This window comes from Mercenaria mercenaria, chromosome 2, assembly GCF_021730395.1.
Source record: "Mercenaria mercenaria strain notata chromosome 2, MADL_Memer_1, whole genome shotgun sequence".
Lineage (NCBI taxonomy): Eukaryota > Metazoa > Mollusca > Bivalvia > Venerida > Veneridae > Mercenaria > Mercenaria mercenaria.
Window position 1 is genome coordinate 86,262,245 of NC_069362.1, and position 27,366 is coordinate 86,289,610.

The following is a 27,366-nucleotide window of genomic DNA, read 5'->3' on the forward strand; positions in this document are numbered from 1 at the left end:
TTGTTTCTGCCTTTGCGACCAGTGTAGATCCTGATCAGCCTGCACATCCATGCAGTCTGATCATGATCTGCACTGTTCGCTATTCAGTCAGTATCTTTTTTGGTATGCACCCCTTTTAACATTTAATGGTACTGTCCAAATTGAAAGATGGACAAGTTCATTAAAAAAATTTAGCAGGGTAAGGGTTAAGCATGGTGGCATATCCAAATGATCATCACTAAAATTTATGGAGCAAATATTTAAGAAGTCCTGTCCATAGAAAAAAAATCAATCTAAGAAATGCCTTTAAAGAAAAGATCAAAACTGATAATTAAAACCTTAATTGCTAAAGAATATTTCAACTGGCGATACTTACTGTGAAAGATGTCTGCTGGAAGTTATCTTCTCTAAGCGACCTTCTAACATAGACAACACCATCTGTTTCACGAACATCAAAGTATGTAAGAGCATTTCCTGAGAACGATCCTTGTGCTTCATATCGGACGACGTTATGAGGACTTCGGACATCCTGATCAGTTGCGAAAACACGTTCAATTTCCTCTCCCAGAACCTGATCCTCATATATGGTCACATTGTATTCCACTGGATTGAATGCAGGTGCAAACAAGTTTCTGTTCACAGTGACTGTAAGCATGGCTGTGTTGTAACGGGATGGACTGCCACCATCATTTACTTGCAGTCTCACCTAAAATGCAACAATTAATGTATAATGTTAAATTTACACAATCTTTAAACAAGAGCTGTCCATTAAACAGTCAATGCTCGACTATTCGATTTATTGTCCCAGAAGCATGAATATTACCCTAAATGTTAAAATATCTATAGAGTTTCAATCCAGTATCTGCATTAGTTTTGGAGAAAGTAACTTGCATGCAAAACATAACCGGAACTTTTAAGTCCAAAAGGGGGCATAATTTGGCCAAAATGCATGTCAGAGTTATGGGATTTGATGCTATCACCTAGTTTTATAACCCCGAAGACACATGTGAAGTTCCAATTCAATATCTGCATTAGTTTTGGAGATAATAACTTGCATGTAAAACTTTAACCAGGATTTTCTAAGTTAAAAAGGGGGCATAATTTATCCAAACTACAAGTTAGAGTTATGGGACTTGACCCAGTGAGGTTGGTAATTGACGTAGAAAAAGAAAAAACAAGTTTCAAAGCTATATGCCTTAAAGTAGTAGCTATATGTACTTGCACGCAAAACTTTAACCAGGATTTTCTAAGTCCAAAAGGGGGCATAATTTGGCCAAAATACATGTCAGAGTTATGGAACTTGACCTAGTGAGGTTGGCAATTGACCTAGAAAATGAAAAAACAAGTTTCAAAGCTATATGCCTTTAAATGATAACCATATGTTCTTGCATGCAAAAAACTTTAACCAAAGTGTGACGCCGACGCCCATGCCGATGCCAGGGTGAGTAGAATAGCTAGACTATTCTTTGAATAGTTGAGCTAAAGTTTGATTCTTACACCCAAAACATAACTAATTCGCATGTGTTTCCATAACATATAATCTGTCAGTAACTAAGTTTCAAAGCCTTCTAAAGAAATAGAGCAATATTTCTTGTTATCTTAAAACTTTCTTTTTTTGTTGTAGAGGTCAGTCCCTTTAAGCCATCCCTACTTTTATGGTTATATTGTTGGTATCTGTTGTGAATATAAATGAGCCCCGCCATGAGAAAACCAACATAGTGGGTTTGCGACCAGCATGGATCCAGACCAGCCTGCACATCCACGCAGTCTGGTCAGGATCCATGCTGTTCGCTTTCAAGGCCTAATGGAATTAGAGAAACTAATAGCGAACAGCATGGATCCTGACCAGACTGATGGTCACAAACCCACTATGTTGGTTTTCTCATGGCACAGCTCAAATAGCGATCTATACCACTGATATTTAAGTGTAAAGTTATCATCCTAGATCTGTATACAGAGACATTTATTTTAAAGACACAACACAAAATACCGGTAACTGTATTCTTTTATATTTCCATGATCATGGTAATTTTACATGGTTTGCATGTAAAACTTAGAAATAACAAGCATCTGTTACAAACTAACAGTGACATGGTATATAAGGCCAAGGCAATGTGTTTAACGTCTAAACATATTATTTAATCACGCAGGCTGGTCTGGATCCTTGCTATTCGCTAACGGTTTCTCTAATTGCAATAGGCTTTGAAAGCAAACAGCATGGATCCTGACCAGACTGCGCGGATGCACGGTCACAAATGCACTTTGTTGGTTTTCTCATGGTGCGGCTCAAATAACTTGATCATATTAATACAAAAGAGACCTGAAAATGCTAATTTGAAAAACAGTCTTGTTTTATACGCAAACTTGAAACCTACCTTATACTGAGTTTCTGTGTCAAAGTCCACTCTGCTTGCTAGAGTGACCTCCCCTGATGCAGAGTCAATTGAAAAGAAGCTTGGAGAAGTATCATCACCAATAATGGAGTAGGTTAGTGTGTTGAATGGTGCCTGCAAAATTTTAAGTTACAATTTTAGTTCAGAAGTTTACTCTTTAAGCAGTTTCAAAGAATGTAAGAAGCAATATTTGAACTAAAGCTGTTTTTATTTGTTTTACCAAACAACACAATGTAGTTCCTATGTGACTTTCCTACTTCAGCAGTATGGGAAGACACTAGATATGTACAGAAAGCACTATTTCAGGCATGGGTAACCCTGAAAGCACCATTTCAGGCATGGGTAACCCTGAAAGCACTATTTCAGGCATGGGTAACCCTGAACTTCAGCTATTAATGCTGCATACATGGACTCCATTATTTATATCCATTCACTTTATACCAGCTTACACACTACAAGTACTTTTAATTTATATCCGAGCTGACAATATTTTACACAAAAGTCAACACATTTCATGGAATTTGTGGTTTATTTCTAAGTAAACACCTTGGAATGAATTTAGGATGTATATTCAACTTAATTTCATGAACTTACTCGTGTGTCTGCATCATTGGCACTTGCGTCATAGACCAACTCTCCATTAACAGTATCTTCATCCAGAGACCGGAAATATGGTGCATTAATAAAGAATGGTGGGTTATCGTTTTTAATCACGAACACTGTGATGTTCACTTCTGCTCCAGTAAGCTGCGGTGTACCGAGATCATAGGTTTGTGCTCGCATCTGGAAACATAGAAACAAGTTATAATTGCTATTTATATTCTATTTCTTTTTTCTAAACATTTAATTTATGCTTTTAATTAAACCAAATCATTTATCCTGTAAATAGATGAACTGTGAAGTACATTTCAATTGGGAGGCCTGCCCACTAATTCCTGATCTTACTGTCATGAATTTGCATCTACACACTCTTTAAGTAACATGTGGAATTCAATTATTGATAAGCACAAGTTACGACAATTTACAGCTTAACCCTTAACATGCTAAATTTCTATAACGAACTTGTCCATCTTTCAATTTGGACAGTACCATTAACTGTTAAAAGGGGTGCTTACCAAAAATATACTAACAGAATGGCAAACAGAGCAGATCATGATCAGACTGCACGGATGTGCAGGCTGATCATGATCTACACTGGTCACAAAGGCAGAAGCAATCGTGCTCAGCATGGTAAGGGTTAAGATTGCACAGACAAAAGATATTTTTAGGCAAATGATATCTACCATCTGTAGACTGAACTCACAACCAACCATACATATTTAGAAGCTTTCTGCAATGATTTAGCTCAGCTGTAAACAAAACTGTAAAGTGGTTCAGTAATTGCTGGGTAATACCTATATAATACCTACTGCTGGGTAATACCTATATAATACCTACTGCTGGGTAATACCTATATAAAAAGTTCCATGCTGTAAGGTCAGCTCAATTAAATACTTACGGGAAAGTTCTCCTGTAACGTGATCGCTACTTACAAAGAAAGCAGATGCTGTACACGGAGAATACAGCAGTGACCTGCGTAGAGAAAGTTCTCCTGTAACGTGATCGCTACTTACAAAGAAAGCAGATGCTGTACACGGAGAATACAGCAGTGACCTGCGTAGAGAAAGTTCTCCTGTAACGTGATCGCTACTTACAAAGAAAGCAGATGCTGTACACGGAGAATACAGCAGTGACCTGCGTAGAGAAAGTTCTCCTGTAACGTGATCGCTACTTACAAAGAAAGCAGATGCTGTACACGGAGAATACAGCAGTGACCTGCGGAGAGAAAGTTCTCCTGTAACGTGATCGCTACTTACAAAGAAAGCAGATGCTGTACACGGAGAATACAGCAGTGACCTGCGGAGACAAAGTTCTCCTGTAACGTGATCGATACTTACAAAGAAAGCAGATGCTGTACACGGAGAATACAGCAGTGACCTGCGGAGAGAAAGTTCTCCTGTAACGTGATCGATACTTACAAAGAAAACAGATGCTGTACACGGAGAATACAGCAGTGACCTGCGTAGAGAAAGTTCTTCTGTAACGTGATCGATACTTACAAAGAAAACAGATGCTGTACACGGAGAATACAGCAGTGACCTGCGGAGAGAAAGTTCTTCTGTAACGTGATCGATACTTACAAAGAAAACAGATGCTGTACACGGAGAATACAGCAGTGACCTGCGGCGAGAAAGTTCTTCTGTAACGTGATCGATACTTACAAAGAAAACAGATGCTGTACACGGAGAATACAGCAGTGACCTGCGGAGAGAAAGTTCTTCTGTAACGTGATCGATACTTACAAAGAAAACAGATGCTGTACACGGAGAATACAGCAGTGACCTGCGGAGAGAAAGTTCTTCTGTAATGTGACTGATACTTACAAAGAAAACAGATGCTGTACACAGTGAATACAGCAGTGACCTGCGGAGAGAAAGTTCTTCTGTAACGTGATCGATACTTACAAAGAAAACAGATGCTGTACACGGAGAATACAGCAGTGACCTGCGGAGAGAAAGTTCTTCTGTAACGTGATCGATACTTACAAAGAAAACAGATGCTGTACACGGAGAATACAGCAGTGACCTGCGGAGAGAAAGTTCTTCTGTAATGTGACTGATACTTACAAAGAAAACAGATGCTGTACACAGTGAATACAGCAGTGACCTGCGGAGAGAAAGTTCTTCTGTAACGTGATCGATACTTACAAAGAAAACAGATGCTGTACACGGAGAATACAGCAGTGACCTGCGGAGAGAAAGTTCTTCTGTAATGTGATCGATACTTACAAAGAAAACAGATGCTGTACACGGAGAATACAGCAGTGACCTGCGGAGAGAAAGTTCTTCTGTAATGTGACTGATACTTACAAAGAAAACAGATGCTGTACACGGAGAATACAGCAGTGACCTGCGTAGAGAAAGTTCTCTTGTAATGTGACTGATACTTACAAAGAAAACAGATGCTGTACACGGAGAATACAGCAGTGATCTGCGTAGAGAAAGTTCTCCTGTAACTTGGTTGATATTGAAGCATTCCAAATCCTCTGGATCTCGTGTTAGTTGATAACGCACTGTATTGTGTGGAGCCTACAACACAAGTTTCAAAATGTTCAAAACCATATCATCCTATAATTATATTGCAAAACACTGATAAATATTAACCTGTACAAGGCTAACAAATTTTTAAATGTGAAAACCTTTGAAAAATAATTTTTGGCTTTTAGAGCATGTCTTAAATAAAATTAGTCCCATCTTTACTGAAGATGAAAGTCTAAACCATAAGCAAATGCTTTACCTAGGTACAATTTGCATGATAACCCGATTGAATCTGTAGAGAATGTAATACTGTCAATCCGACTATAGAACTGTTTCTATTGTCTGCAATAGCTTTTAAAATCACAAAATAAGCAAATATTTTTATCGGGAATAAAGCCTACAAAAACATTACCAATGGATCATTGTCTCTGGCTGTAGTAGTCAAGATAGTGTCGCCAAGGAAAAATGTTTCAGCTATAGTAGCAGTGTACGAATTGTTCACGAAGAATGGAGCCTGGAAGTTCTGGCGCACGCTGACTTGACAAACTGTATAGCCATATCTGGCAGGTGCACCAAGATCACGTGCTTGTACACGAATCTGAAAACAAACAGTCTGTTTTTATCAAAATCGTTCACTCAGTGGCCACAAAACCAATATACTTAATTCTACTTGGTAAACTAATTGGTAGAAGTGTCTGACCTATTTCCCAACAAGTCTCACTGAATGTCAAATACAGTTAGATCTATACAGCAAAGAAGTTTTAGAATAAGTATTTGAATGTACTGAATCAAATACAAATATCTAAGAATTCATAAACAAGTTACTTACATTGAAAAGTTCAGAGCCAGCTGCAGACAGATCACCAACAACATTTATTCTTCCATTGATTTCATCAATACTGAACAAGGTCAGTGCATTGTCATCTCCAATAATATCATAGCGGATCTGACCGAAAGGTGTTGCCTGTGGAAATAAAATTGGGTAAATACCTACAGAACTGAGCACTACATTTCCAACTGCCCCTTTATTTGTCCCCATATTGTACATTAAAGAAAAAAACAAAGTTCTGTTCTGTTAAGAAACACAACAAGCTCTATTAGTTGAGAGGAACTCAGACCCTACGAGTAAATTCAAGCCCTGTTAGGTAGCAGGAAACTACCCCGCTGGTAAAATCAAACTGTCTCTGGAAGCAAGAATTAACCCAATCATTAAAACTTAACCCTACAGGTAAAATCAAGCCTAGTAAGGATGCAGGAACTGATCCCGCTGGTAAAATCATATGAGCCATTTAGAGGCAAAAACTGAACCCGCTGGTAAAATCAAGCCATCTCAGGAGGCAGGAACTGACCCCATCATTAAGACCAAGCCAAGTAAGGTGGCAGGAACTGACCCCATCATCAAGACCAAGCCAAGTAAGGCGGCAGGAACTGACCCCATCATTAAGACGAAGCCAAGTAAAGCGGCAGGAACTGACCCTATCATTAAGACCAAGCCAAGTAAGGCAGCAGAAACTGACCCACACCAGTAAAATCAAGCCCTGTTTGGAGAAAAGAACGGACTCTTGTTGCTAAAATGAATCCCTTTTCAGAGAATCTGTAAATTGCCCTCGCTAAATCAAGCACTGTAATGAGGCAGGAACTGACCCCACCAGTAAAATAAAGCTCTATAAGGAGGCAAGAACTGACCCCAATAAATAAAATCAAGTTCTGTTCCGAGGCAGAGAACAATGCCCTCGGTAAAATCAATTGTAAGAAGTTTAAAACCCTCAAATAAAATATTACAATGGTTTAAGGTAAGGTTCTAAAAACATAAAAATTACCTGGGAAATAAACTAAACTATTACATTTTACAAACAGCTATGAATTTGAGAGCTAAAATTTCAATTGAATTAGGATTTTTAATATTTGTTTTTCAACCTATATTTCACTTCACTCATTCATGTAAACTAACCTATATGCAAAGAGTTTCTGAATTGTGTAACAATACTGTTTTTTTTCTAGCACTGACATTATTGTCTGTAAAATCATGGAGAACATTTTGCCCTCATCATTCTGGAGATCAAAGTTTTGGCCTTTTGTTACAAACAGGTCATTCATACAAAGCTATGTATATTCACATCTGCATTCAAAAGAAACTTACGGCACTGTCGCCATCTGTTGCTGTAACCTGGGTTAGGAAGAACTGGTTCGTGTTCAGCTGTTGTAACGTCACATCACACGGTACATTGTTAAATGTTGGACTGAACTCATTACGAACTATGTTCACAGTTACGAAAGCATTTCTCACAGCATTCTTTGGTGTTTCTGGATCATCATCACGTAGAGACACTTCCAACTAGATTGTAAACAAACAAAAACAAACATTTTAAAATGGTATTTTAACCACTAATACAGTCCATTATACATATTGTGAAGACAACTTGCATTTTAAAATTTATACTTTTCAAAATCAAAATTCAGAATCGTCTTTGAAAAAAAATGTGGCAAAAAAAAGTGGCATTTGCTTTCACAAAATCTCACAAAAAAATACTTATTACAATTAAAATTCTTTTAATCTTTGCATTTAATCAATGTTTCTTGAAAAAACACCTACTTATTGCAAATTTTAGGGCAAAAATGGTAATTGGATGTTGCCTTTTATTACCAACCCTTAAAAGAAAAGGAAATCTGTATTAACTGAGTTTTTATTTTGCAAGTGAAGGTTTCATGGCAAGCATACCAGCAATTCACTTAAAAATCATTTTGAGGATAATCTTCCTAAATATCCAGGTTATACAGAGATACATATCTTACAGAATGTACATACTTAGGAGTTTCTGACAAGAAATGTAAACAAAAACTTACCACTAGTGTATTTTCAGAGATCTGTGTCAATGACCGTCTGACATAGATTTCTCCAGAATTCACTGTGACATCAATATATTCAGCTGCTAGACTGTTACCGAATCTGTCCACAGCACTGTATACCAGAGTACTGTATGGAGCCTGAAATAAAACATGCAAAATATTTTCTTTCTTTTCTGCAAATGTTCCACTCCAGTTATGAATGGGAACTTCTCAAAAATGCACCCAGAGAAGACTAACAAACACAGATGGATCTTAATATTACTGTGTAAGCTGTCATTTTGCAATGTAGGCTTCTACAATAGGAAATAATCACAAAATTAAAGTCACATACTAACCAAATATATAATCAATGACAGGTTGATTAGATTGTTACACTTAAGCACAACAAAAAAACAATCTATCTTCAAATCATTGTAGCTTGCCTATTTAAAAACTGCTGTCTTAACTGATCATCATCCTTCAATTCTTACAATTTTTTACAGGGAAAAAATACAAGAAAGTGCAAAGTTAACATCTACCTTTGACACGAAGACATCCACATGTATATAGAGAATATTTGTTTGAGTGAATATGGAATATATCTCACTGAGAAGTGAGAAAATTTTTAATATTTTCATGAGCATGCAGCGGGAGTGAAAATGAAAATTTTCTCACTTCTCAGTGAGATATTTTCTATATTCACAAAAAACAAACAATTTTTTATTTTATGCTTAATTACGTTGAGATATGAATTTTGCAACAAATTTTAATCTCAGCACGGGAAAAAGACGCACGTAAACGAACATTACGTCAGATGTGTTGTGACGTTAGAAAGACGCACACGACATAAAGTTCCATTTTATTTTATTTCTTGCTGCATAACGTTATGAAATTCTCATTAAGTAAAATAATTTGAATCGAGAAATATTCTATAAAGAACGAAGTGCGACTACAATTTTCATCCTGTTCTAAGCAAATAATTTAAATTTATACACAGAGTACAAGTAGATCAGCAAAGCTGTATCATTTACAGTGAGTGGTATGCAGTCAATGATATGGATTATATCTCACCGATAAAACACAGTATTTCATCAGTTAGCATAAAATAAAGTATTTTATCACATTAAGTAACCCTGCATCTTTAGGGATTCTATTGTGTTATACTGACCTAAAGACAATAATGATATGCTGGGTGGCCAGCTGCATCTGGAAGTCTACTTGTAACATACTGTTCTATACACTATACAATACAGCTGCAATTTTTTGTAAGAAAATTCCAATTATACAGTCAAACTTCGTTAACTCAAATTCGGATAATTCGTACACAACCCTTCTCTCGAACTCATCGTCAGGTCCCGGAAAATCCCTGTATAATAAATTTTGTTCGATGGCTCAAACAACTGATCACTCGATCAAATTTTGCTGGTCCCATTGATTAGGAGTTAACGAAGTTCGACTGTAAAGCAAATTTTCACTTACTCTGATATCCTGATCAAATGCATTTAATGTAAGAATGGTAACTCCAAGGTCCTGGATCTCATTTACTGTCACTGTGTAATTCTGTGGCTGCCAGACTGGTGCAAACTGGTTCCTCTCAACATCAACATATACTGTTGTAGTAGAGGACAAACGTGGGGTACCACCATCTTGAGCCAGAACACGGATCTGAAACAAAACATTAGTCTCTAGAGACTGGTGTTTATAAATTGCATGTTTGTGTTTACACAGTTATTTACAGACTAGAACTCAAATTCTTGAATGTCTGTCTTGAAATTTCATAAAAAGAGAATTACAGGGTAAAAGGGCACCTGTTGTGTATCATCATAGATATTAGGCCCTGAAAGCCTGGTTTTTCAGAACTAGCACAAAGAAAGACATTACAACATGGCGCAGACATGATCAAATTGATTGTTTAATTATTAGTCATTCTACAACCAATTTAAACCCAACTTTTTAGCACTATTTCTGCTGAACAACAAAGCTTAACTGATGTAAATACCATTTTTTTACTAGCTTAAATGTTTCATGGAAAAAGAAAAAAGAAGTACCACATAGAACGAATTGACGTCATTGACAAGCCCTTGTGTACTGGACGAGATAATGCCGCTTGAGGGATTGATGAAGAAACGGTTTGGTGCAGGGTCATCTCCGATAATCGAGTATGTCACTCTATTATATGGATCCTGAAACCAAATAATCATTTCATGTAGATCTGGTATACAATGCACATACATGATTCAATAACAGTTAAAACAGCGATTAAGCACTACAAATGTTACAATAAAGTTGTATGATTTGATAAACTTTGTATAGTTTTTCAAGTTCCAACACAAGTTGAGCTATTGCATATCCACTTGCCATATAATTCTACACTTTTGTATTTAAACTAAAACATCATTTAACCTTTAGCCTGCTAAATTTCTAAAATGGACTGGTCCATCATTCAATTTGGGCAGTACCACTTATTATTCAAAGGGGTGTTGACTGAAAATTTACTGACTGAATTTTCAGTCCAGAGCATGATCAGCCTGTAAGGATGTGCAGGTTGATCTTGGTCTGCACTAGTGTCAAAGGCAGATTCTTTTGCCGCCAGCAGGCTAAAGGTTAACAAAAAGAACATTTCCTCATGTAACTGCACATTTATACTTACCACACTGTCAGCATCTGTTGCATTAACATCAAATACTGTGAACCCACTGTTTACAGTAAATGGGATAACAATAGAGTATGGGGTGTTTTGGAACTGTGGAGCGAACAAGTTCCTGATCACGTTAATTGTAACTTGGGCATCCTGGAATGATGTCCTGCCTCCTCCATCCCTTGCTGTCACAGTGAATGTGTAAGTGGAGGTGTCAGAGTTGTCATTATAGAGTGGAATACGGACTCTGATATCACCAGTATTACTATCTAGTTCAAAATATGTGTTCACTTGAGTGTTCAGATTGAAAGTCTGTATGGAGTAAGTTACACTGTTCCATGGTGACTGAAATATTACATAAAACATTCAATGACAAAACTAAATATACTTCATGAAAGAAACAAAAAAATTCAGTATTTTCTCTCATATAATAGATGTTTTACAACCAATTACACTTCTTGAACGCAATTTAGTTTGTTTTTCAATTGAAATTCAAGTTTATAATATAAATAGCTTTCTTTTTATAACACAAAGGGAGGAAACTTACAATTCTGTCAGCATCTGTTGCAGTTACCCTCAAAATAGGGAAATTGGTTGATTCAGTCTCTAGGACAGACTCTTCATAATTCTGTGGGCTGAAAATCGGGGCATTCTCATTTCTGTTGATGTTGATTCTAGCAGTAACTGTAGCACTCCTTGGAGGAGATCCATTGTCATAGGCAACAATCCTTCCAATGTAGAAATCTCTATTCTCCTCTAGTAACGACCGAGATACAGCTATACGTCCGTTAGTTGCATTGAATGAAAAGTACGTTGATGTAGAGTCATCACCAATGAGCACATAGTTAAGGGCCTGGTTCTGAAAAGGAACAGGTGAATTCCTTGTATGAATGTCCACCTACACTTGTGTAACTTTTTAAACATGTACCTGATACTGTAGCAACTACTGTGCTGTAAGTCAACCCAGGGAAATTTTCAGTTAACCTAGTCGAATGTTTAGTGAACCCAGCTGGATGTTCAGTGAACCCAGTCGAATGTTCAATGAACCTAGCTGAATGTTCATTAAACCCAGTCGAATGTTCAGTGAACCCAGTAGAATGTTCAGTGAACCCAGTTGAATGTTAAGTGAACCCAGCTGAATGTTAAGTGAACCCAGCTGAATGTTCAGTAAACCCAGCTGACTGCTCAGTAAACCCAGTTGAATGCTCAGTAAAACCAGCTGAATGTTAAGTGAACCCAGTTGAATGCTCAGTAAACCCAGCTGAATGTTCAGTAAACCCAGTATAATGTTCAGTAAACCCAGCTGAATTTTCAGTGAACCCAGCTGAATGCTCAGTGAACCCAGCTGAATTTTCAGTGAACCCAGCTGAATGCTCAGTGAACCCAGCTGAATGTTCAGTGAACCCAGCTGAATGCTCAGTGAACCCAGCTGAATGTTCAGTAAACCCAGCTGAATGTTAGTAAACCCAGATGAATGTTCAGTAAACCCAGTATAATGTTCAGTAAACCCAGCTGAATTTTCAGTGAACCCAGCTTAATGCTCAGTAAACCCAGCTGAATTTTCAGTGAACCCAGCTGAATGCTCAGTAAACCCAGCTGAATGTTCAGTAAACCCAGCTGAATGCTCAGTAAACCAAGCTGAATGCTCAGTAAACCCAGCTGTAAACCCAGCTGAATGTTCAATAAACCCAGCTGAATGCTCAGTAAACCCTGCTGAATGTTCAGTAAACCCAGTTGAATGCTCAGTAAACCCAGCTGAATGTTCAGTAAAGCCAGCTGAATGCCCAGTAAACCCAGCTGAATGCTCAGTAAACCCAGCTGAATGTTCTGTAAACCCAGTCTAATGTTCAGTAAACCCAGCTGAATGTTCAGTGAACCCAGCTGAATGTGAATGTTCAGTGAACCCAGATGAATGTTTAGTGAACCCAGCTGAATGTGAATGTTCAGTGAACCCAGATGAATGTTTAGTGAACCCAGCTGAATGTTCAGCAAACCCAGCTGAATGTTCAGTAAACCCAGCTGAATGCTCAGTAAACCAAGCTGAATGCTCAGTAAACCCAGCTGTAAACCCAGCTGAATGTTCAGTTAACCCAGCTGAATGTTCAATAAACCCAGCTGAATGCTCAGTAAACCCTGCTGAATGTTCAGTAAACCCAGTTGAATGCTCAGTAAACCCAGCTGAATGTTCAGTAAAGCCAGCTGAATGCCCAGTAAACCCAGCTGAATGCTCAGTAAACCCAGCTGAATGTTCTGTAAACCCAGTCTAATGTTCAGTAAACCCAGCTGAATGTTCAGTAAACCCAGCTGAATGTGAATGTTCAGTGAACCCAGATGAATGTTTAGTGAACCCAGCTGAATGTTCAGCAAACCAAGCTATATGTTAGTGAACCAAGCTGAATGTTTAGTGAACCAAGCTGAATGTTTAGTGAACCAAGCTGAATGTTCATTAAACCCAGTCAAATATTAAGTGAACCCAGCGGAATGTTAAGTGAACCCAGATGAATGTCCAGAGAACCGAGCCAAATGATCAGAGCTTTTCTACAACTAAAAACCTTTTAAACTAAATAAACCAAGATACTGATGTCACTGAAATTTTTTTCCTTGACATCTGAGCTTTTGGAATCATCAAATTACACACTACAAAATGAGAAATATACACTCATAACTGTTCTACAATTTCAAAACTTTCACACTAAATACACTCAATAAAAAAATAAGTTAACAACTGTCATATAACAAAACAATATTTACTAGATAAGCTGGGAGCTTTAAAAAAAAACAACAACAAAAAAAACAGCCTACTGAATGATACTTACAAGGTTGTCATTGTCACGGGCTGTCACTGTGATAACAACGGTTCCAAGGGCAGTGGATTCTGGGATAGTCGTTATGTATGGTGTATTAATAAAGAATGGATCGTTCTCATTCCTGATGATGTTGATTGTCACCAGAGCATTGAAGGTAGATGGCCTGTTTGGGATTCCATCATCGGTAGCCCTGACGGTCAGCTGGACAGCATTGACACCGATTGTGGTCAGTGATTCACGTAGAGTAAGTAGGCAGTTGTACGGGTTCAAGTAGAAATAGTCACCCAGGTTGGATGGTTGGTTAAATACATTAGGTGCATTAACTCCAACAATGTCACACCTAACTGTATGCTGAAATAACATAGAAACATGTATATAGACATCACAATTTTAAATAAAACTAGAAAATGCTTTTGTAAAAAAGCGCATGTCTCCCCCAATGCAAAGTCCTATAGGCAAGAAGTCAATAGGGGTCAGGAGCGAAAGTCAAAGAGACACTGATGGTTGGCTGCAATAGGGATCATCTACTTGGCATGTCCAGTCATCCCACTAAATTTCAACACTCTTGGCCTAGTGGTTCTCAAGTCACTGTTCAGGCTCCTGTGACCTTGACCTTTGATCAAGTGACCTCAATATAAATAGGGGTCATCTACTCTGCATGTCCAATCATCCTATTAAGTTTCAACATTGAAGGTCAAGTGGTTCTCAAGTTATTTCCAAAAAATGATTTTACATGAACAGGCCACTGTGACCTTGACCTTTAATAGACTGACCCGAAAATCAATAGGGGTCATCTACTCTGCATGTTCAATCACCCTATGAAGTTTCAACATTCTGGGTCAAGTGGTTCTCAAGTTATTGATCGGAACTGGTTATCAATGTTCAGGCCTCTGTGACCTTGACCTTTGACGAAGTGACCCCAAAATCAATAGGGGTCATTGACTCTGCATGAACGATCATCCTATGAAGTTTCAACATTCTGGGTCGAGAGGTTCTCAAGTAATTGATTGGAAATGGTTTTCCATGTTCAGGCCCCTGTGGCCTTGACCTTTAACAGAGTGACCCTAAAATCGTTAGGGGTCATCTACTCTGCATGACCAATCATCCTATGAAGTTTCATTCTGGGTCAAGTGGTTCTCAAGTTACTGACCGGAAATGGTTTTCAATGTTCAGGCCCCTGTGACCTTGACCTTTCACAGAGTAACCCCAAAATCGTTAGGGGTCATCTACTCTGCATGACCAATCATCCTATTAAGGTTCAACATTCTGGGTCAAGTGGTTCTCAAGTTACTGACCGGAAATGGTTTTCCATGTTCAGGCCCCTGTGACCTTGACCTTTAATGGAGTGATCCCAAAATCGATACGGGTCATCTACTTTGCATGTACAATCATCCTATGAAGTTTCAACATTCTGGGTCATGTGGTTCTCTAGTTATTGATCGGAAATGGTTTTCCATGTTCTGGCTCCTGTGACCTTGACCTTTGATGGAGTGACCCCAAAATCAATAGGGGTCATCTACTCTTCATGACCAATCATCCTATTAAGTTTCAACATTCTGGGTCAAGTGGTTCTCTAGTTATTGATCGGAAATGGTTTTCAATGTTCAGGCCCCTGTGACCTTGACCTTTGACGGAGTGACCCCAAAATCAATAGGGGTCATTTACTCTTCATGACCAATCATCCTATGAAGTTTCAACATTCTGGGTCAAGTGGTTCTCTAGTTATTGATCGGAAATGGTTTTCCATGTTCAGGCCCCTGTGACCTTGACCTTTGACGAAGTGACCCCAAAATCAATAGGGGTCATCTACTCTGCATGACCAATCATCCTATGATGTTTCAACATTCTGGGTCAAGTGGTTCTCTAGTTATTGATCGGAAATGGTTTTCAATATTCAGGCCCCTGTGACCTTGACCTTTGACGGAGTGACCCCAAAAACAATAGGGGTCGTCTACTCCAGCAGCCCTACAACCCTATGAAGTTTGAAGGTTCTAGGTCAAATGGTTCTCCAGTTATTGCTCGGAAATGAAGTGTGACGTACGGACGGACGGACGGATGGACAGACAGGGCAAAAACAATATGTCTCCTGGGGGAGACATAACAAGAGCTGTCACTAATGGTGACAAATGCCCCCCGCAGCACGCTGACCTTTGACCTGGTGACCCCAAAGTCACTAGGAATGGTGTACTCAATAAGTACTATCAGCATCAGCATGTGAAGTTTGAAGGTCCTGGGCAAGTGGTTCGCATGTAAAGTGCCTTCATGCAAAAAGTTAACATAGGCCCCTGTGACCTTGACCTTTGACCTGGTGACCCCAAAGTCAGTAGGGTTGGTGTACTCATAAAGTACTATCAGCATGTAAAGTTTGAAGGTCCTGGATGAAGTGGTTCGCGAGTAAAGTGCCTTCATGCAAAAAGTTAACGTTGGCCCCTGTGACCTTGACCTTTGACCTGGTGACCCCAAAGTCAGTAGGAGTGGTGTCCTCAATAAGTACTATCAGCATGTGAAGTTTGAAGGTCCTGGGTGCAGTGGTTTGCGAGTAAAGTGCCTTCATGCAAAAAGTTAACGTTGGCCCCTGTGACCTTGACCTTTGACCTGGTGACCCCAAAGTCAGTAGGTGTGGTATACTCAATAAGTACTATCAGCAAATGAAGTCTGAAGGTCCTGGGTGCAGTGGTTCGCGAGTAAAGTGCCTTCCTGCAAAAAGTTAACGTTGTGACGAACGAACTAACTAACTAACTAACTAACTAATGAATGGACGGACAGTTGAAAACTAATATTCCTCCCTTTGGGGGCATAAAAAATTAAATTTACATTATATGCTATATATGTAAAACCTTTTGTACAGCATACTGCACAGAAGCCGTTCATACTACACTTCCCGAGTAACACTAATGGTATTTTAGAAGCTTGTCATTGAACAGGTTATGGTTTTAATTTGTCTCAATTTTTAGGTGTTTTAAAGTATCATAGTATCATATGCTAATGTTCCACTTGTACAGTCCATATTCTATGTAGGTGTTTTGGAAAAGAATAGTGTAAATGGCATAATAATTGCCTAGTTATAATTCTAATTACCCCATCAGCATCAGAGGTGTCCAGCTGCACTAAACTCAAGCCTAGCTGATAGTCCTCTGTTATTGTCCTCTCATAATCCCGGTTGTCGAACGTCGGAGCACTTGGATTTCTGTTTACACTGATTGTGATGTTAGTGTAGGCAACCTGACTTGGATAGGCTGTGTCATAGGCTAGCAGACCAAGCTAAAATAAATTCAACACATAATATTAACATGGTTCAGGTAAGTATAAATGTGATTTCAGTGATTTTTTGTCAGGTAAAAATAAGGACATACCATTCAGAATGTTGTAAAGCTTGTCTTCTATGAACATTTAGAGGAATAAAAATATGTCAAAATCTCTCCAAGATTCTGCAAATTTCATTGAGCATTATGTTTACAAAAACAATTAAAGTTAAGATAGTGTGAACTAAATCTGCCACTAAATGTTATTAAATACAAACCTCCATATGTGACTTTGATACAGCAGAAGTACAATGTTGTGATCATGACCTTTGGCCTTTTTGACCTTGATCTTGAACCTAATGACCTTGTGTGTAGTAGACTGTACATTCTGCATGTAGTCTCGAGGTTAACAACGGATGCTAGTTTTATGAATCTTGTTCCAGCGGTTTAGAAGATATGGAGTAGACACAAATTTGAGCTGTTTGATCTTCGACCTCTTAAATGTGACTAGTTACCTGGATTTTACACTCAGCATGTCATCTTGATGAACTTAACAAACTAAGTTTTAGACGATATGGAGCAGACATGAAGTTAAGCCTTTTTTGACCTTTGGCCTCCAAGTGTGACCTTAACCTTTGACCTACTTACCTGGGTTGTATGCTCGACAAGTCATCTTGTTAAGGTTAATAACTGAGGCAAGTTTTATAAAAAAATTCTCAGCGGTTAAAGGATATGGACAAACAGACAGACATACAAAGATACAAAGGAATCAATCGATGTATGTGCGTTACTCCAACCAAGTCCCCATACACTCTGTATCTGTTGTGTATAACAATGAACTAACCGTGTAGGAGACACTATTGTCGTTGACCAGGTTGTTACGCAGCATGATATTTCCCGTTGTTTCATTAATCATGAAGTAAAATGCTGCCGAGAAGTACTGCCCAGTGAGTCCATATTGTATCCGTCCCTGAAAATATATATACAAATAATGGTCACTTTGTGAAAAACTCATTTGACTTGACATACATTTCTCTTGGTATTATAAAAATGCCCAGACTCTGTTTTAGGCTTTGGGGATAATTCTTGTGGAATTCTTGTCACATGAATAAAAAAAACAACTTTAAACTCCTTGAATAAATAAAATTAATATTTGAGCCACGCCATGAGAAAACCAACATAGTGCATTTGCAACCAGCATGGATCCAGACCAGCCTGCGCATCTGCGCAGTCTGGTCAGAATCTATGCTGTTTGCTTTCAAAGCCTATTGCATTGAGAGAAACCATTAGCGAACAGCATGGATCCTGACCTAACTGCACCGATGCGCATGCTGGTCTGGATCCATGCTGGTCGCAAACGCACTATGCTGGTTTTCTTATGGCGCGGCTCATTTATATATCTTGAAAATTAAAATCCCAATGAAACAGCAGTTGTTCCTGAACATATCAAATAGAAAGACATGATAAGCTGTATAAAAAATTATTTGTAACATTACATGACATTGTATAGAAAATGCTTTGGTAAACATTTGGAATTAGTCCTGTGCTAGATGCCTGAAAACTGTAGTAAAAGTGCTTACAGCAAAACACTGAAGACTAAACTGACATGTAAAGTTGTAACTTTGGCTGAATAATTCCTACCTGTAAATCACTGTCAACTGCTCTAGACTGTGTATATATTGTGGTTCCTGCGACTGTGCCCAGGTTTATCACTGTACTGTATGGGGCATTGTTCACCCATGCAGGTGGAGTACTGCTGCGCAGTACATTGATCCGGACAGTAGCTGTTCCAGTCCTTTCTGGTGATGACTGGTCACGGGCAAACACCAGGAACTAAAATACATTTAGAAAAACAGGTGTATTAAATTTCAAAATGCAAGAACAGCATCCTACAAGTGGATCTGTTGTGTACTGCTTCATGTAATCAGCTTCTTCTTGCAGTTGTTTGTTCAAGTTCTGAACAAGACCAAACAGGCAGTTTAAACAGATTGCCTTCTTATCAATTGCAAATTTAGTGTAACAGCACGAATTTCATAGAAATACTATGTGCAACCAAGCAGAACCGTTTGAACAACTTTGGCGAGGACGGACAAACTTGACGGACGGATGCTTGATGGACAACAGACACAGCGTGATCACAATAGTGAAACCATGAGCACAGGTGAGCTATATAATAAATCAGAAACTTGAAAATCAAATCACAAATTCAAGCGAAATTTTAAGAACCACATTCAGTGTAGAAAGATACACAGACATAGTAGGGTGTACTAACCTGATATGTGTTTGTTCCAGTGTTAGTCAGTACTTGTCTAAGGGAAATAAGTCCTGAGAATGGTCCTACGTAGAAATTGTCAATAGGATTACCAAACTGTTGCTGTTCAGCACGGAAAACCAAAACATCCTGGAACAGAAATTTAAATCGACTTACGTCATTTTACAATTTATTAATTAACATCCTAAATGTAGAAATACATACACATTCCACAGATCAAATACATTTCCCACCAATATAAAGCAAACACTGCAACAACGGTATTGCTTTATCTGGAAAATTTAAATTAATAATACATGCATATAACAGCAAAAATGTAATGTAAAGCAAGTTGAAAATAGAGACGCCCACTGGAAGCATCAAGAACTTATGTAAAAGGAATTCACGGTTTTAACAAAAATGGTCAGTAACCTATGTACAGGAGCTCAAGGTTTTGATGGCTTAGTGACTAGCAAACCTCACATTTCCCCTAATTTCAACTTTTTGGACAAGACTGTGTAAACAAAATATAAAGTATGAAGAAAACAAGAAATCAGTGAAAATCAATATTTCACTTTTTTATAGCAACATTCTAAGAATAAAAATGCATAGCGCTTGAATACACAACTCACGAAATCATCATTATCATTGGCCGTCAGCTGTATAATACTGCTTCCAAGAGGTAAAGACTCGGATACTGTAGCCTCGTACAGTTGTCTGTCAAACTGCGGTGTGTTCAGGTTACGCTGTACATTGATTGTAACAGTAGCATAGGCGGTCTGGGTGCCAGAGGAGAATGCTCTTGTTGCCATTACTTGGTACTGAAATATAAATAATATGTCATGGACATTATTATATATGATGGTTCTGAAAATAGTTTGTAAACACTGTAGAATTTGTAAGAAAAACACTATTTAAAAAAAAAACAACAAAAAAACGAGAAGTTTTATAATTTGTTGTTTACCTTTAAATCATTAGAAAAATTAATTTTGGTGAATTTCGTGGTTGTTTTCATCTAGGAGATTAAATGCTAAAGAATGACATTTACCTTTTGTAAGCTGAAATTCATGAACGCATATTCTGACCAAAAAGCGAATATAAATAATTGTGCTAACAAATAGTTACCGAGAAGGAAGCCACTTTGTTTTTATCTAGTCGCAGGTCCGAGCGTATAAAAATGGTTCCTGTTGTGCTGGACATGTTGAAGTACTGCGGGCTGTCCACAAAACCAGGGAAGGTGTAGGTGATTCCAGGCTGAAATTTGCAAACGTTCCCATTTTAAAGGTTGAAGTTTTTAATTATTTTTTTTTGTTGGGTTTAAAGTTGCACCAACACAATTATAGGTCATATGGAGGCTTTCCAGCTTAAATGGTGAAGAAAACCCCAGGTGCCCCTCTGTGCATTATTTCAACACAGGCGGGCCCCTGGGTAGAACCACTGACCTCGAGTAAGCCAGCTGGATGGCTTCCTCACAAGAAGAATTAAAACTCTGATAGAGGCCCGAGAATTAAAACTGAGTGAGGCTCGAACCCACATTAGTGATAAGAAAGTCATCTGAAGTCAGCGACATTAACCACTTGGCCATGAAGGCCCTGTTGAAATTTTAATGTAATTTTGTTTGTTTCAAGTTTGACACCATTTTCAACAGTATTTAAGTAAAGTAATGGTAGTTAGTTAATCAGGATAAGGATTGTGTACTATTACTAACTAGTTTTCCACAAGTAACTGACAACTGGATTGTGTACCAGTACTAACTTGCTTTCTTCTAGTAACTGAGAACAAGAGCACCGCCTTGCGGGTGCTGACGCTCATCTGATTTTTTTTGTATAATAGAAATATTGTCCTACCCATGATTTTCTAAGTCTAAAAAGGGCCATCACTCTTGCAAAAAGCAGGATAGAGTTATGTTTCTTGATGTACAGTGTCCACTTATGATGGTGAAAAACTGTTGCAAGTTTTAAAGCAATAGCTTTGATAGTTTATGAGAAAAGTTGACTTAAACATAATATTCAACCAAGAAAATGATTTTTCTAAGTCCAAAAGGGGCAATAATTATTGCAAAAAGCAGGATGGAGTTATGTTGCTTGCTGTACAGGGTCAGCTTATGATGGTGAACAAGAGTTGCAAGTTTTAAAGCAATAGCTTTGATAGTTTAAGAGAAAAAGTTGACCTAAACATAAAACTTAACCAAGAAATCTGATATTTTCTCCAAGTCCAAAGGGGCCATAAATCTTGCAAAAAGCAGGATGGAGTTATGTTTCTTGCTGTACAGGGTCAGCTTATGATGGTGAACAAGTGTTGCAAGTTTTAAAGGAATAGCTTTGATAGTTTAAGAGAAAAAGTTGACCTAAACATAAAACTTAACCAAGAAATCGGATATTTTCTAAGTCCAAAAGGGGCCATAAATCTTGCAAAAAGCAGGATGGAGTTATGTTTCTTGCTGTACAGGGTCAGCTTATGATGGTGAACAAGTGTTGCAAGTTTTAAAGGAATAGCTTTGATAGTTTAGGATAAAAGCTGACCTAAACATAAAACTTAACCAAGAAAACTGATTTTCTAAGTCCAAAAGGGGCAATAATTCTTGCAAAAAGCAAGATGGAGTTATGTTTCTTGATGTACAGGGTCTGCTTATGATGGTGAACAAGTATTCCAAGTTTCAAAGCAAAAGCTTTGATAGTTTAGGAGAAAAGTTGACCTAAACATAAAACTTAACCAAGAAATCTGATATTTTCTAAGTACAAAAGGGGCCATAAATCTTGCAAAAAGCAAGATGGAGTTATGTTTCTTGCTATACAGGGTCAGCTTATGATGGTGAACAAGTATTCCAAGTTTCAAAGCAATAGCTTTGATAGTTTAGGAGAAAAGCTGACCTAAACATAAAACTTAACCAGGCAACGCCGACGCAGACGCCGACGCCGACGCCGACAACCGCTCAAGTGATGACAATAACTCATCATTTTTTTTCAAAAAATCAGATGAGCTAAAAATGGCGATTTCAGACAGTCAACCGTGAAGAAGTGGAAAATAGTCCGTATGGAAGGTTATCCAAGTTTTCTATCAACCTTAATGAAAACATAAAATATGTGGTGTCTCCACAAAAAGACAAATTGAGAAAATGTGACTGGTGCATGGTGGAAGATAAATTACCAAATGTTCAATATGCATAGTACTCATTTGCCAAACTGTTCTATGTGAGAAATGCACAACTCCAATGAGCTAGCAGATTTTCCCATTAGGTTCCACGGTTCTCATAGTATACCTTGGGGTACGGTATAACATGTAAAATGGTATTTCTTTGTCTGATCTTGTACCAGTACTTCATCTTCTGTCAAGTCATGCCACCCAAGATAACTCCTGAACTCCTTATCTGAACTCCTGGTTTTTATATCACCAATGTACATAAGAAAATGTTGAAAAAGAAGGTAGAACAAAATACAAGTCTTTGAGATAATTATGTTTCAAATTGCAGAAATAATCTGATCCATAATTTTCTACGTAAGGCTTCAAAAAAAATTGTTTCCGGTATCCTGACCTACCCTAAATTTTTGGCCCAACCCTAAATGTTTTCATGGCCTAGGAGAATATTTTTTTTCAACTTTTTAACAAGAAGTTGCAAAACTGCACTTTTTATGCTTTAAACATGGTCAGTGATGTTAGAAATCAACTTACTGATGCTCTAAAGGCATAACCCCCTTACTTGTATTCATTTTTTGACACAAAAATGATTTCCTAAAAGTCTCGATAAAAAAAATCAAAAAAAAAAAATTTTGACCTACCTACCCGAATTTTTTTAGCATGTTACCGGAAACAATTTTTTTTTAGGCCTAAGACATGAAGGAAGAATTCTCTTCTAGGTGACAATGCTTCAAAAGACATCAAGATTTCAAAAAAAAAAGGAACACTATGTAATTTATGTTTTTTTTTTAAATATTACAAGTTTTAGAGTCAAATATATCTAACATCAACTGTTAATTCTTATAAACTTGGAACAAAATACATACTCCTGGCTGGGCTGAAACTGTAAGCACATTAGAGCCAACAGCTTCGTTCTCCGAAATTGTCTCCTCGTAGTTACTGGAAAAGAATGCCAGTGTTTCTGTAACTCTATTCACATTAACATCAACGAAGGTTGTGTCAGACAATGTTGGGAAACCTCCATCAAAGGCTCGCACTTGGATCTGGATGTGAAAACAAACAAAGTAAAAAATGTTGAAGTTGTAGATAAAAACTAAATGCAGCTGCTGATAATTTTTCAAAATGTGTTAATACTCATAAAATCACATTCACTAAATAGATTTAATGATGCACAGTAGGTACAAGAGATCAAATAAATAAACCTCATCTATGATTTACCTCGGCACAAATGTGCCACTTGTCAAAGGTTTCAATGTACTACATCTGTATCAATATCCCTACATACTATATTATGATACAGATTTCTTCATTAATAGAGGTGTTTAAAAAAAATGTTTAGTATATTTACAAGACATTCCCTTGCAATTTTGTGATATGTGATATGCAACATGTTAAAGAGAAAATTTGTTACATTTCCGGTTATGAAACGTTTGCATATTTGTTGACTACACAAGTACACATTATATTTTTGCTGCACTAATCCAGTAAAATTGGCGAGTGTGTGTGTGTTCGGGTTTAACGTCTTTTTCCATAATTTTTTAGTCATAAAGTCATAAACAACAATGTCTACTTCTAGCAGTGAGCATAATGCCCAATTTTATAGTGCTGCCTCACTGGAATATCACGCCATAGACATATGACATGATATCCCACCCAGTCACATTATACTGGTACGCGGATGTGCAGGCTGGTCTGGATCCATGCTGGTCGCAAACGCACTATGTTGGTTTTCTCATGGCGCGGCTCAAACGGTGAATTTTCCAACTTCTAGTGGTGGAAGACCTCAGGTTCCCCTCTTGCCCTCTTGGCATTGCTTCAGACAAGGGCAGGCACCTGGTTAGAATCACAAACCTTCTGTAAGCAATTTGGATGGCTTTGGCACATGAAGAATTCTACACCCCTAGTCCCTTTTTTAGAATTTACAATTCGAATACTGTGCCTTGCAAGAAAAATTATGACAGTATCAAATTCTCATGTTAACATACCCTGTAGAAGCTTGTAAAAGTGTTCTCCACTGAGGCAAGCAATGAGATCACTCCCGAGATTGGGTTAATGTAGAAGAAATTCGAGGCCTGGTTGTCTACAACTATCTCATATCGTATTGTGTTTTCTGGGGACTGCAAAAAAACATGTCTGTTTAATTAATTTTTGTCAACCATGCAAATATAAGTTCTGATATAGCTGTAATGTTTTTAACAAAGCACATCTTTTGTCTGAGAATATGCACTCCATCAAATGCAAAAATATCAATTATAAAAAATTTTAAATTTAAATCTTATATGGTGGGTGATCATACAGATGAGGCTGAAAGTGTTAGGTATTTTCTTTAGTGTAGAAACAAAACAATTCACATACAATAATGTAACTTTAATTGTAAATTCATTAGAGTTTCATCTGCACAAATAAGGTATTTTCCAGAACATGTTAGACATTCTATAAAGGAAATGAATGACTTACAGTGGGATCAGCATCTGTAGCATTCAGGTCAACAATGAAGGTGCCAGGGAATGCATTTTCTTGGATGGTTGTCTGAATGTTGTTGATGTTTGTGAATACAGGCGGGAAAGTGTTACGATTCACTGTGATGTACAGAACCTCAGTGGCCGTTCTGCTTCCAAAACCAAATGCAAGGCTACCTCCATCAACAGCATACAACCTCAGCTACAATTTAAAATGAAATACAATATATTTCTATAATGAACTTGTCCATCTTTCAATTTGGACAGTACCATTAACTGTTAAAAGGGGGTGCTTACCAAAAAAATACTGACTAAATGGCGAACAGTGCAAATCATGATCAGACTGCACAGATGTGCAGGCTGATCATGATCTACACTGGTCGCAAAGGCAGAATCAATCGTGTTTATCATGATGAGGGTTAATAAGAGATTTTTATTCATAGTAACGCAATAACTTCTTTTTATCAAAACTAAAAATATCAACCTAATTTATCACTGACTATATGCATTTAAAAATTTCTAATGGACTAACATAGATTTTTTAAGAAAAACAAGACACCATACCTGGTATTCACTGGCAGTGTCATCTGCTAAGTCATTAACATTCTGTACTCGCACATTGTAAACATTTGTTGAAACAGTTTCAAGATAGAAGAATGTTGGGGCAACATCATCACCAATTGCCGACACTGTTACTAAATTGAAGGGACTCTATAATGTATAAAATATATAGAATTCACATTAATGCATAAATACATTGAAATCATTTAAATATACATTAAACTATTTCAGAAATAAAGTACCACTGCTGAATATTACAGCAACTCTAAAATAGAGGAAACAACATGGTCTAGTCCATCTCTTCCTGGAAACAGCATGGACTAGTCCATCTCTTCTTGGAAACAGCATGGACTAGTCCATCTCTCCCTGGAAACAGCATGGACTAGTCCATCTCTTCCTGGAAACAACATGGTCTAGTCCATCTCTTCATAAAACTCAAGCAAATACGCATTTTCTTGTTTCAGTTCAACTCTTTTTCCCTAAATACTCTGGTTATGTAATGGCAGTCAAGTAACCAGTGTTACAGGATTTTAGGCTAATGCCAACTGGTTACAATATTAATTAACAGTCAGGTGCATTCAAACTTGATGAGAAAAAATGTTGTACCTGAGTGTCTGCATCAGAGACGGTAAATCTATAGATAGATCGGTCAGCATTGATGTTCTTATTAATCGTTGTTCTGTATGGTGTTTGTTGAAACACTGGTGGGAACTGGTTCCTGTACACACTAACAGTTACTGTTGCCGTGTTGGTACCAGCACGAGAAGGTGTGCCAAGGTCACGAGTTGTAATGGTCAACTAAAATGGAAATGATATACTTGTAATCAATAAAAAGCTGAATGATAAGTCTGGATAGAAAAAGAATTGGACATTCTTAGAAAAATATAACAGAAATGAAATATCTATGAGGACTACCACATCCTACAACACTATTTCTTTAAGTTTTTATATATCTAGCAGTTTACAATAATTATGACAGTGTTATTACAAAGATTATCACAGGCATATTCATTTAATTAAGAGATATTACTGGAAAAATGAGGCAAATGATACAATAATAGGATTATTGGCAAAATTATTGGCCAAGTTATTGGCAGGGTTGCATAGTCTGGATTATAGGCAGGGTTATGGGCAGTAAATGGCAGGGTTGCTGGCAGGGTTAATGGCAGGATTAACAGTAGGCTTATCGGCAGTTTTAATAGCATGTTTAATATCAGCATGCTTATAAGTAGGGTCATAAGCAGTTATAGGCAAGGTTAATGGCAGGCAGGTTTAATGGCAGGGTTAATGGCAGAGTTATCGGCAGGATTAATGGCAGAGTTATCGGCAAGGTTAATGGCAGGGTTATCAGCAGGATTAATGGCAGTGTTATTAGCAGGGTTATCGGCAGGATTATCAGCACGGTTAATGGCAGGGTTATCAGCAGGGTTAATGGCAGGATTATCAGCATGGTTAATGGCAGTGTTATCGGCAGGGTTATCAGCACGGTTAATGGCAGGATTATCAGCAGGGTTAATGGCAGTGTTATCAGCAAGGTTAATGGCAGGGTTATCAGCACAGTTATCGGCAGGGTTAATGGCAGGGTTATCAGCAGGATTATCAGCAAGGTTAATGGCAGGGTTATCAGCAGGGTTAATGGCAGGGTTATCAGCAAGGTTAATGGCAGGGTTATCGGCTGGGTTATCAGCAGAGCTATTAGCAGTTATCAGAAGGATAAACAGCAGTGTTTCCAACAAGGTTAACAGCAGAGTTATTAACACATTACATGCAGGATTATTGAAAGAGTTATAGATATAATACCTTTCTAGCAGGCATGTATTATATACTTTAAAGCTAACATCTAATCTGCCCATACCATTTGTTATCTGACTTAACAGTATTTTTGTTTAAATGATGGCCAGTTAAAATACACATAAGAATGGAGTTCTGTTTGCTTACAGCACATGTAATGTTTGTCATTATACAGAGTTTCTGGATGAAAAGCAAGTGAACAATGAA

General features: G+C 37.8%; 1 protein-coding gene across 3 annotated transcripts in view; it reads right to left on the reverse strand.

Moving 5' to 3' along the window:
* The window catches only part of LOC123562337 (uncharacterized), a 157,233-nt gene that overhangs the window by 80,779 nt on the left and 49,088 nt on the right, over nt 1–27,366 (reverse strand). For all 3 annotated transcript variants that reach the window (XR_008369927.1, XM_053537137.1, XM_053537136.1), the window contains exons 43-66: nt 25,975–26,166; nt 25,372–25,518; nt 24,806–25,009; nt 24,334–24,465; nt 23,215–23,391; nt 20,339–20,467; nt 19,846–20,034; nt 19,235–19,363; nt 18,604–18,795; nt 17,807–17,932; nt 16,799–16,981; nt 13,730–14,071; nt 11,461–11,772; nt 10,926–11,258; nt 10,324–10,458; nt 9,755–9,940; nt 8,294–8,434; nt 7,590–7,784; nt 6,279–6,413; nt 5,862–6,047; nt 5,363–5,500; nt 2,967–3,155; nt 2,355–2,486; nt 356–685 (exon numbers count right to left, since the gene is read on the reverse strand). Coding sequence is in view for 2 of the 3 variants with exons in the window: in XM_053537137.1 (XP_053393112.1) it covers nt 356–685; nt 2,355–2,486; nt 2,967–3,155; nt 5,363–5,500; nt 5,862–6,047; nt 6,279–6,413; nt 7,590–7,784; nt 8,294–8,434; nt 9,755–9,940; nt 10,324–10,458; nt 10,926–11,258; nt 11,461–11,772; nt 13,730–14,071; nt 16,799–16,981; nt 17,807–17,932; nt 18,604–18,795; nt 19,235–19,363; nt 19,846–20,034; nt 20,339–20,467; nt 23,215–23,391; nt 24,334–24,465; nt 24,806–25,009; nt 25,372–25,518; nt 25,975–26,166 (4,554 nt within the window). In the remaining variant the exon portion in view is untranslated. The remainder of the gene's footprint in view (nt 1–355; nt 686–2,354; nt 2,487–2,966; nt 3,156–5,362; nt 5,501–5,861; nt 6,048–6,278; nt 6,414–7,589; nt 7,785–8,293; nt 8,435–9,754; nt 9,941–10,323; nt 10,459–10,925; nt 11,259–11,460; nt 11,773–13,729; nt 14,072–16,798; nt 16,982–17,806; nt 17,933–18,603; nt 18,796–19,234; nt 19,364–19,845; nt 20,035–20,338; nt 20,468–23,214; nt 23,392–24,333; nt 24,466–24,805; nt 25,010–25,371; nt 25,519–25,974; nt 26,167–27,366) is intronic.